The sequence below is a fragment of the Adiantum capillus-veneris genome, chromosome 12 (genome assembly GCF_014529385.1).
Source record: "Adiantum capillus-veneris isolate H3 chromosome 12, ASM1452938v2, whole genome shotgun sequence".
NCBI classification, from domain to species: Eukaryota; Viridiplantae; Streptophyta; class Polypodiopsida; order Polypodiales; family Pteridaceae; genus Adiantum; species Adiantum capillus-veneris.
Genome location: NC_140942.1, coordinates 70,593,134 through 70,604,526, shown reverse-complemented (window position 1 = coordinate 70,604,526; position 11,393 = coordinate 70,593,134). Strand labels below are relative to the sequence as shown.

The 11,393-nt window shown below is 45.1% G+C and overlaps 1 protein-coding gene across 1 annotated transcript; it reads left to right on the top strand.

Moving 5' to 3' along the window:
- Window positions 1-3,872: 3,872 nt before the first annotated feature.
- LOC147445908 (uncharacterized) lies at window positions 3,873-8,583 on the top strand. Its single transcript, XM_086525238.1, has 2 exons — window positions 3,873-5,592; window positions 5,679-8,583. Exon 2 carries the CDS (start codon window positions 5,861-5,863, stop codon window positions 6,233-6,235), a length of 375 nt encoding a protein of 124 aa, XP_086381364.1. The 5' UTR covers window positions 3,873-5,592; window positions 5,679-5,860; the 3' UTR covers window positions 6,236-8,583.
- The last annotated feature ends 2,810 nt before the right edge of the window (window positions 8,584-11,393 follow it).

Genomic DNA, 11,393 nt, shown 5'->3' with positions numbered 1-11,393 from the left:
GAAAATGTTGCATGCGATGTGAAAACTTCCCGAAATAAGGAGAAACTAAGTGAGACTAGCACGTGCAGTAGACTGTATAGGACCTGTTATGCAAAAAACGGCACTAATAGAATTTTTTCACTAAAGGACGAAATTGCATATGTAGACCTTCTTGTAGTGGAAACGGAGATCGAAAAGAGCCCGAATAAAAAATCTGAGCAGACCCAAAATATTTGTCGACCTGCGAACTCTCGCCAAACCTCACTGAAATCGGAGAAAGTGAGCAGACATATGCTGGAGCTGCTGGCGACTAAGCCCGGGAGGACGCAACCTGCTCTAATACCAATTGTTTGCAGAGAAACGCACACAGCTTGGAGAAGACAAAGGAAGCTCAAGGCACACAATAGAGAGTATGTTACTTAGTGTGCAATGGAAAGATAGATAGCCCTAGATTGAATGGGCGTATATACAATGCACGGGGAAAGAAACCTCCTAAAGAGGGAAAAAATACCCTGGTGGTCCTAGTGTGTTCACACACATCACTACTACATGTATATGGTAACAACGATTCACGAGAATTCTTGGAGGTGGAAAAAGTATCAGACATCTAGCTTTATAAATAAAAACAAGTTAGTTATACTTACAACATCAAGTGTAGCAGCAGAAATGCAGATGAGAAACACCACCAGGGTGTGTGCAAGATCAGGTGTACCTAGTTTGTGCACTTTAGACCATTTCAAAATGCCAAAAAAGATAGGTCTTTTATGCCAATAATGTGGCATCTTATCCTAGTTGTGCTTAATTTTTCAAGCTAAGAATTTGTGGCCCTATGGAATGCATAGTAAAGAACACATTGAACCGTCCTATTTTGCAACTAATTCCACCTAATGAGTACTTGTAGTGTGCAAAACCTCACTTGGTTTGATGTGTCACACCCTATCACAACATAGTATTTCTAATGAAGATGTCAATGTTAGTCTCACGTCACTAAATGTGTTGGAAACCTTTTCTTGCAGATCAATCATGCACATATTGAGAAACGTAGTTTGATTTATTGGTAATTATTTGGCCATGTGTGTAATTTATAGTAAATACTTTCTTGAAAAAATCCTTTGATTTATACTATGATTTTGTTCACAAGAAATCTATAAGTGTAATGTTCATTTTGAAAGATCCTATGGTATTTTGATAGATAAATCTTTAAGAAATGTGGCTATACCAAAAATTGCAATTTTCAGCTGTTATATTTTTATGGATCTTTAATATAAATTCATTCTATAATGTTATAATATTATAATTTATTAAAATAAATATTAGAACATATACCTAATATTTTTTCTTGAAATATTTTTTTAGTCCATAGTATTTGATGCAAGGGTCTTCAAAAAAGAAAAATCTATGAAAATAAAGCTTTGTAAGTCCATTTTCCATCCACTTCACCAACAATTGTTTGTTTAGTTTGTCTTTGGCATATATCTTAGGATGAAAGCTTGATAAATGTTTAGGTTTTTAGAAATTTGTCATCATCCAGAGGTAATTTTTAGCCTTCCAATCCTAGTCATTGTACTACATAAAATGGAGGCTCCACATAAGCATGTGTTGGGGACATCTTAAGTGTCACACTCACACCAAAGTGCACAAAGTGGGTACATCTAATCATGTACCCACCCGTCACAATAATGAATTACCAATTCAAAATAACAACAGGTTCAAATCAACATTACCTAGATAGAATCAAACCAATAGATGAGAGTTTCATAGAAATAAATGAGGTTTATTGATCATAATTGGTGAGATATCAATGCTCACAAGCACAACGTTTGGCATTATTCTGAGGCAGATAGTGGATATAACGAAGGGTACCTTGCATGATCCGTTCTCTTGAAAACTTGTCCTTCTATTTGGATACCTCAAACAACTACCACCTTTTGACAAACCATCATGCATGGATTGTAAATCATGTACTATTACACGATCTATACATATCACATACGAAATTTTTCATAACATGACATTCTCAGTTTGACATGTAGTGAATTTTGGCAAGTAATTTGTTCTAGAAAGCCCACAATAGAAGAGATTCATAACACAAAAGAGATAAAAAAAATATTAGAAGATAAGCGCGTCACACACACACACACACACACACACACACACACAGAATAGAAAAAAGACTTTCATTATGTATAAATTCAATATATGAATTTCACCCTAGTATTTTTTACTCCTGAGTAGTAGTATTTTTTGACAAATGTATATATGTAAGGCATTTGATTTTGTGTGACCTTACAGAAAATAAAATTAATCCCTTTTATAATCCCAAGCTTGTCCATTATCAGAGTGAACATCATGAAATGCCCTTTGGTTTTTTATGTGCTTGATAGCTTTCAATCTACATCTAAGCATCATATTGCTTCATTCCATTTTGCATAGTTTGGTATCCAATAGTTGCATTAGCTTTAAGATGTAAGTAAATCGTCTTCGATGACCCATTGTCGTGCCGCTCCATTTCCATGATGCGAAAAAGAGCAGAGGAATGCAAATTAAGCTTCTTCAAAGTCCATATGTATATTGGGTAGTGGTCAAGGCTTGATAACAAGCAAATCTCAATGCTAAATGTATGCTAGATGTGGCTTAAAAGGATAAAAAGTTTTCACAAATGAGAGTTTATAGACTAGAAGTTTACTACTTAAGGTGCTCTATGGGCCTGTCTTTACGGCTTGTTAACTAGAGCTACGGTGAAGAAGTTATACCAGTTTGAAGTTTGAACAGTTTGCAGCTCTGCGCCAGATTGGGCAAATGTAGATGAAGGTTTAGGGGTGAAGTAAGTGCATGGACCTGAAGTGCTCACTTTGTTGAGCTCATTGGTCTTTTCAGATTGGCAAAATCGCTCTGGCTGCCAAGATATTAGCAGTTTAAGTTTCAATGGGGGTTGGTTCCGTACCACGTTGGTTGCCTCGGTGAGTGTGTCAACTGGGAGTTTCTGGCTTTCGACCAGGTTCTGGAATGCGGTGCACGTTGTTACACCTAAAGATGGTCGACCTATGGAAGTGCAAGAAGCTCAGGCATGCAGTTTGCAAGCAAATGACGGGGGCATTGAACAGGTATTTGATGCAGTCAGGAGACAGGTATACCCAGATAGAGCACTCTCTAGTCGAAAGTGTAAGTATTTCTTGCTATCACAACTGACATGATCAAATGTCGATATCATAAGGTTGTAAACAGGACAAGGGGTGCTCGATACAGGTACTATCAGGTTTGTGAAATGGGATTTGGAGCAAGATGTCTGCATGACACTCTACTGCCAGGATGTGTATGTCAAATGTGGATTTTAACAGACCAAAGAAGGTTTTCAAACTCAATTGATCGGGATACCTAGAACTCTCTTGATGCTTCGACTCACCGATGGATAACAATTGCACTTCAAGTTAGCAAAGATTGTGAGGCCATCGTCTTGGAAAATGGTGGAGTTTTATGGCATACAGAGCTCAAAGAAGGTGGTTGACCATATAGGTATGATCATCAACTTGACTTGAAAGGGCGATGGTTCTTTCATGGCAGCGCGACGGAAAGTTAAGCATGACTCCTTTAAAGTGGTGGAGCTCGGGGATCGAGGCTGTGCTATGGATGTACAGACAGTGAGGTCAAAGGGAAAAAAATAATGTTTTTTCTTACCTTCGGCAGTTTCATGACGTGGGAAAGGCAGCCAAGCAAAGTTTATTTCAATTTTTTAAAGTATTGTTTTTTTAAAAAATGAGCACCAATATTGCTTGCATGGCGGCAGTTTCTAAAGGTCTGCTGTAGATGAAAAAAGTGGTGGAGTGCCATCTGTTGGAGAGGTCGCAAGCTGCATGGGGAGAAGGGGCCGTAACCAAGGAAAGGAGGGCCACGGGTGCGTTTACAGCTGGAGGAGCACTGCATGAAGGGGAGGGCAGTGTGCACGAGATGGGAAGCAGGTCGAGGGCTGCATGGCCGCCAAGACTTGAAGAGCATTGCATGGCATGAGGGCCAGCGAGGGCCTGTGTATGAGCAGTGAGTTGCATAGGAAGGGGTGTTGAAGGTCTGCAGGAGCGAAGGGCTAGCCTAGCAGCGAGGAAGGAGCCAGGAGGGGACCAAGAAGGCGGGGGGGGCAACAGAGAGCGGCCAAGAGGACTGAGGGTAGTTCGCCAGACAGAGTTGAGGAGGAGCAAGTGACGGGGCTGCAGCAAGGAAGGGCCGCCATTAAAGGGTAGAGAAGAGGTTGCTGCATGCCGTGAGGGAGTTGGAGCGCTATAGAGAGGGTCCTGGAACGGGCACACAGGGAAGAAGAGCCGCGAAGGGCTGGTTGTTGCAAGGTAGCGGTTGAGTGGGAGCACGGGTTGCTACGAGGCCGGGGGGGCCGGCGCTGCAAAGGAGGGAGGCCACCTGCAAACCGAGGGGGCCAGCTGGCTCAAGCAAAGAACGGTGCCATCGCAGGGTTGGTGATAGGTGAGGAGTTTTCAAGAGGAGAAAGGTCGACCAGAGTTTGTAATGAGGAGTTGGGGTGCCATTGGGCAGCCGAGCAAGGCTTGGAGCAAGTAAAGGGAGCCGAGGGTTGCAATTGAAGTGGGCGCCAAGGGTTGCTACAGAGAATGAAGCTGCCACCCTTGAGGGCTTAGAGAAAGAGGCCACGAGTGCAAAGAAGGAGAAGCCTGATGCTGCCACTCCTTTTGTGTTATCATCATCACCTACCCATGGTTTTTTTTGAAGAAGTTAGCTTGTATTAGCGTCTTTGACTATTTGGATACAATCTTGTCGTCTGTTCGTCTCATCGTGTGCATCTCGCCCGTGGTAGTGTTGGCTCCGGGTGTGTGTGCACACGCGCAGAGAGGGGGGGAGAGAGATTGTGCGGGGAAAATTGTATATGTGGTCGAGGCATGTGTTGCCTCCCTGTGTCAATGTGTTTACAGTATTGGGATGAGTGTATGCATTGGTGGGTACAAGTGTGGGATGGTGGTTTGTTGACAAGTGTTTGCGGTTATGGTCGAGTGAGTGTAGCCGTGATTGCTTGTAGGTGAGTCCGTGGTGTGAAGGTTGGCAGATAGTGTGCATGTGTACGTGATTCTGTGTGGTTAGGGGTGTCGAATATTCCTTGGGCTATAGAGAGGCAGTTATTTTGTGTGCCGGGTGTTGTTCCACTTCCCCCTTTCCATCAGTTGTGCCCCCACTGAGGAGCTACTGATTGCTTCTTGGTGAAGTTGAAGACGGTGTTGCGGTGTTACCAGGTTCAAAGAACAAGTGCTGCTAAGAAAGATGTCGTCGGGTTTTCCGACTTTTACAGGTGTTGAAGATGCTGAAGTGTGGCTATAGGACTATGGTCTATTTTTTTTGGAGAGCGGCTTTTCGAAAGAAGAGGGAGTGACCCAAGCTTTCCCACTCCTAGTTCGTGGAAAAGCAAAGGTATGGTACGAGGGCTTGCAAGCTGGAAAAAAAAAGGATTGGAGCACATTGGAAGCGGCATTCCGAAGCCGATATGTGGCCAAGACGCAGCGGAGTGAAGTGAAGCAGATGATGGACAACCTAAAGCAATGCCTTGACGGTGATTTCCGAGCATTCGTGTGGGAGTTCGAGGCCTTATGGAGCAAGTTGGTTAAGGTAACTGTTGTTGGTTAAGGTAACTGCTCTAGAGAATGCAATTTTTTTGAAGATGACCAAGTTTGTGGACCGTTTGCATGTAAAAGTGCGGGATAAAGTCTAGATAGATGGACCGTGCACGTACGAGGAGGCCGTAGCCTATACACAGAGAAAGACGAAGAAGGTTTTAAAGAAGCAATAGGCAAATCAGGTTCTGGCGAGTCCATTGGTGCCAAGGTCAATTGCTAGGGAAGAGCTTCAGGTAATTGGACCCATTGTTGATGCACATATGGTAGCAGCGGATAGGCGTGATGCCAGAGTAGAGACGATACCGTGTGGGCCTATGAGGCCTCAACAACTGCAGAGAGGAGTCTACAGAGTACTGCCTGATGTGCTTGACCAAGTGACTTTTGAAAAGCAAGCAGTGGAGAAGGTAGTTGAAGTGCCAAAAGCCGGTGAGTTTTTGGAGAAAGCCGAGGTGTATGCGAGCTATAGTAGTGCCTTGGATACGGACAACACATGGAAAACGGAGTCTTCTTTCTCAAGGTATGAGACATATGATGTTATGCATGTCGATAAGGTGGTCAAAGAGCAACAGATTGCAGGTGAAGAGACATTTTTTTGCGGACCAGGGGGTTGGGCAACCCTCTCTTGTGCCTTGTGATGCCTATAGATGAGGTTTTGCCAGTGTTTGCTTTGGATGATCGGGTGACGCAAGTTGGTGCCATGTTGTCGATAAATGTGCTGTTGAAGCTTGCTATGCAAGCGCCTCTATGCCGATTGCTACAGGCTATCTTGTTTGAAGCCAATCATGCTTTGGCGAGCTCTCTAGCCGATGGCGAGTTGGTTTCATATGATGCCGCTGCTACAAACATTGGTATAGTACATTCTTATCCATTGTACAAAGCAAGCTTATGGATACAAGTTGAAGCAAGACAAGGCTATGTCAAGCAAGAGTGATGGGCTTACAGGTTTTCTGGTACAAAGCTGCATAGATGGTTTCTATCAATTTTACAGACGGATGGTGATGATCAATGCCATATTTTTTATCCAGGTGGAGTTTACACTATGCTTGGGAGAGCCTATGCTTTCCATTTGACCAAGGTGGGTGCTGCTGCAGACATTGAATCTCTCTCTATCTATCTACTGCTTATATAAATACTATCTATCAGTTTATCTCTACTACAATTATCTTATGTAAATAATGCTATGGTTGAGCATCAATGCTCAACGAGGGGGTGAGGAGGTGGGCAATGATGGTACACATAAAGGTGGTCGACCTATGGAAGTGCAAGAAGCCCAATCATGACAGTTTGCAGGCAAATGACGGGGGTATTGAACATGTATTTGATACAGTCAGGAGATAGGTATACCCAGATAGAGAACTCTTTAGTCGAAAGTGTAAGTGTTTCTTTCTATCACAGGTGACATGATCAAATGTCGATATCATAATGTTGTAAATAGGACAAGGGGTGCTAGATACAAGTGCTATCAGGTTTGTGATATGGGATTTGGAGCAAGATGTCTGCACGACACTCTACTGCCAGGATGTGTATGTCAAATGTGGATTTTAACAGACCAAAGAGATTTTCAAGCTCAATTGATCAGGATACCTAGAACTCTCTTGATGCTTCGACTCACCGGTGGATAACAATCGCAACTTCAAGTTAGCAAAGATTGTGAGGCCAACGTCTCGGAAAATGGTGGAGTTTTATGGCATACAGAGCTCAAAGCAGGTGGTCGACCATAGGTATGATCATCAACTTGACTTGAAAGGGCGATGGTTCTTTCATGGCAGCGCGACGGGAAGTTAAGCATGACTCCTTTAAAGTGGTGGAGCTCGGGGATCGAGGCCGTGCTATGGGTGTACAGGCAGTGAGGTCAAAGGGGAAAAATAATGTTTTTTCTTACCTACGGCAGTTTCATAGACGTGGGAAAGGCAGCCAAGCAAAGTTTTTTTGAATTTTTTAAAAAGTATTCTTTTAAAAAGAATGAGCACCAATATTGCCTACATGGCGGCGGTTTCTAAAGGTCTGCTGTAGCTGAAAAAAGTGGTGGAGCGCCATCTGTTGGAGAGGTCGCAAGCCGCATGGGAAGAAGGGGCCGTAACCAAGGAAAGGAGGGCCACGGCTGGAGGAGTACTGCATGAAGGGGAGGGCAATCTGTACGAGATGGAAAGCACGTCGAGGGCTGCATGGCCGCCAAGACTGGAAGAGCATAGCATGGCATGAGGCCCAGCGAGGGCTTGTGTATAAGCAGTGAGTTGCATAGGAAGGGGTGTTGAAGGTCTGCAGGAGCCAAGGGCTGGCCGAGCAGCGAGGAAGGAGCCAGGAGGGGACCAAGAAGGCGGGGGGGCCAACAGAGAGCGGCCAAGAGGACTGAGGGCAGTTCCCCAGACAGAGTTGAGGGAGATCAAGTGACGGGGCTGCACCAAGGAAGGGCCGCCATCAAAGGGTAGAGAAGAGGTTGCTGCATGCCGTGAGGGACTTGGAGCGCTACAGAGAGGGTCCTGGAACGGGCACGCAGGGAAGAAGAGCCGCGAAAGGCAAGCTGTTGCAAGGTAGAGGTTGAGTGGGAGCACGGGTTGCTAGAAGGCCGGGGGGCGGCGCTGCAAAGGAGGGAGGCCACCTACACACCGAGGGGGCAGGCTGGCTCAAGCAAAGAAAGGTGCCATCTGCAGGGTTGGTGATAGGTGAGGAGTTGTCAAGAGGAGGAAGGTCGACCAGGGTTTGTAAAGCGGAGTTGGGGTGCCATTGGGCAGCCGAGCATAGCTTGGAGCAAGTGAAAGGAGCCGAGGCCTTCAATTGAAGTGGCGGCCAAGGGTTGCTACAGAGAATGAAGGTGCCACCCTTGACGGGCTTAGAGAAAGAGGCCACGAGTGCAAAGAAGGAGAAGCCTGATGCTGCCACTCCTTTGTGTTATCATCATCACCTAGCCATGGTTTTTTTGGAAGAAGTTAGCTTGTATTAGCGTCTTTGACTATTTGGATACAATCTTGTCCTCTGTTCGTCTCATCGTGTGCATCTCGCCCGTGGTAGTGTTGGCTCCGCGTGTGTGTGTGTGCGCGCGCGCACGCAGAGAGGGAGGGAGAGAGATTGTGCGGGGAAAACTGTATATGTGGTCGAGGCATGTGTTGCCTCCCTGTGTCAATGTGTTTACAGTATCGGGATGAGTGTATGCATTGGTGGGTACAAGTGTGGGATGGTGGTTTGTTGACAAGTGTTTGCGGTTATGGTCGAGTGTGTGTAGCCGTGATTGCTTGTAGGCGAGTCCGTGGTGTGAAGGTTGGCAGATAGTGTGCATGTGTACGTGATTCTGTGTGGTTAGGGGTGTCAGATATTCCTTGGGCTATAGAGAGGCAGTTATTTTGTGTGTCGGGTGTTGTTCCACTTCCCCCTTTCCATCAGTTGTGCCCCCACTGAGGAAATACTGATTGCTTCTTGGTGAAGTTGAAGATGGTGTTGCGGTGTTACCAGGTTCAAAGAACAAGTGCTGCTAAGAAAGATGTCGTCGGGTTTTCCGACTTTTACAGGTGTTGAAGATGCTGAAGTGTGGCTACAGGACTATGGTCTATTTTTTTTTGGAGAGCGGCTTGTCGAAAGAAGAGGGAGTGACCCAAGCTTTCCCACTCCTAGTTCGTGGAAAAGCAAAGGTATGGTACGAGGGCTTGCAAGTTGAAAAAAAAAGGATTGGAGCACATTGGAAGCGGCATTCCGAAGCCGATATGTGGCCAACACGCAGTGCAGTGAAGTAAAGCAGATGATGGACAACCTAAAGCAAAGCCTTGACGGTGATTTCAGAGCATTCGTGTGGGAGTTCGAGGCCTTATGGAGCAAGTTGGTTAAGGTAACTGCTGTTGGTTAAGGTAACTGCTCTAGAGAATGCATTTTTTTTTTAAGATGGCCAAGTTTGTGGACCGTTTGCATGTAAAAGTGCGGGATAAAGTCGAGATAGATGGACCATGCACGTTCGAGGAGGCAGTAGCCTATGCACAGAGAAAGACGAAGAAGGTTTTAAAGAAGCAATAGGCAAATCAGGTTCTGGCGAGTCCATTGGTGCCAAGGCCAATTGCTAGGGAAGAGCTTCAGGTAATTCGACCCATTGTTGATGCACATGTGGCAGCAGCGGATAGGAGTGATGCCAGAGTAGAGACGATACCGTGTGGGCCTATGAGGCCTCAGCAGCTGCAGAGAGGAGTCTACAGAGTACTGCCTGATGTGCTTGACCAAGTGACTTTTGAAAAGCAAGCAGTGGAGAAGGTAGTTGAAGTGCCAAAAGCCGGTGAGTTTTTGGAGAAAGCCGAGGTGTATGCGAGCTATAGTAGTGCCTTGGATAAGGACAACACATGGAAAACGGAGTCTTCTTTCTCAAGGTATGAGACATATGATGTTATGCATGTCGATAAGGTGGTCAAAGAGCAACAGATTGCAGGTGAAGAGACATTTTTTTGCAGACCAGGGGGTTGGGCAACCCTCTCTTGTGCCTTGTGATGCTCTGCACAAGTTAACTGAAGAAGAATGCTTTGATGAAGATGATTGGGGATTCGACGAGCCGATGATTGAGGTCGATGATGCACTACAGGTTTTGATTGCTAAAGCTATGGCGAGGATACAGGACATGCTAGGCTGTGTGCCTGCTCCAGTACCGCTTGAAGAGCCTATAGATGAGGTTTTGCCAGTGTCTGCTTTGCATGATCGGATGCCGCAGGTTGGTGCCATGTTGTCGATGGATGTGCTGTTGAAGCTTGCTATGCAAGCGCCTCTATGCCGATTGCTACAGGCTATCTTGTTTGAAGACAATCATGCTTTGGCGAGCTCTCTAGCCGATGGCGAGTTGCTTTCATATGATGCCGCTGCTACAGACATTGGTATAGTACATTCTTATCTATTGTACAAAGCAAGCTTATGGATACAAGTTGAAGCAAGACAAGGCTATGCCAAGCAAGAGTGATCGGCTTACAGGTTTTCTGGTACAAAGCTGCATAGATGGTTTCTATCAATTTTACAGACGGATGGTGATGATCAATGCCATATTTTTTATCCAAGTGGAGTTTACACTATGCTTGGGAGAGCCTATGCTTTCCATTTGTCCCAGGCGGGTGCTGCTGCAGACAGTGAATCTCTCTCTATCTATCTACTGCTTATATAAATACTATCTATCAATTTATCTCTACTACAATTATCTTATCTAAATAATGCTATGGTTGAGCATCAATGCTCAACGAGGGGGTGAGGAGGTGGGCAACGATGGTACACATGAAGATGGTCGACCTATGGAAGTGCAAGAAGCCCAATCATGACAGTTTGCAGGCAAATGACAGGGGCATTGAACATGTATTTGATGCAGTCAGGAGATAGGTATACCCAGATAGAGCACTCTCTAGTCGAAAGTGTAAGTGTTTCTTTCTATCACAGGTGACATGATCAAATGTCGATATCATAAGCTTGTAAATAGGACAAGGGGTGCTAGATACAAGTGCTATCAGGTTTGTGATATGGGATTTGGAGCAAGATGTCTGCACGACACTCTACTGCCAGGATGTGTATGTCAAATGTGGATTTTAACAGACCAAAGAATTCAAGCTCAATTGATCGGGATACCTAGAACTCTCTTGATGCTTCGACTCACCGGTGGATAACAATTGCAACTTCAAGTTAGCAAACAGTGTGAGGCCATCGTCTCAGAAAATGGTGGAGTTTTATGGCATACAGAGCTGAAAGCAAGTGGTCGACCATAGGTATGATCATCAACTTGACTTGAAAGGGCGATGGTTCTTTCATGGCAGCGCGACGGGAAGTTAAGCATGACTCCTTTAAAGTGGT

Coding starts and splice junctions, on each gene's coding strand:
- LOC147445908 (XM_086525238.1), top strand. CDS start 5,861: ATGGTAGCAGCGGATAGGCGTGATGCCAGAGTAGAGACGATACCGTGT.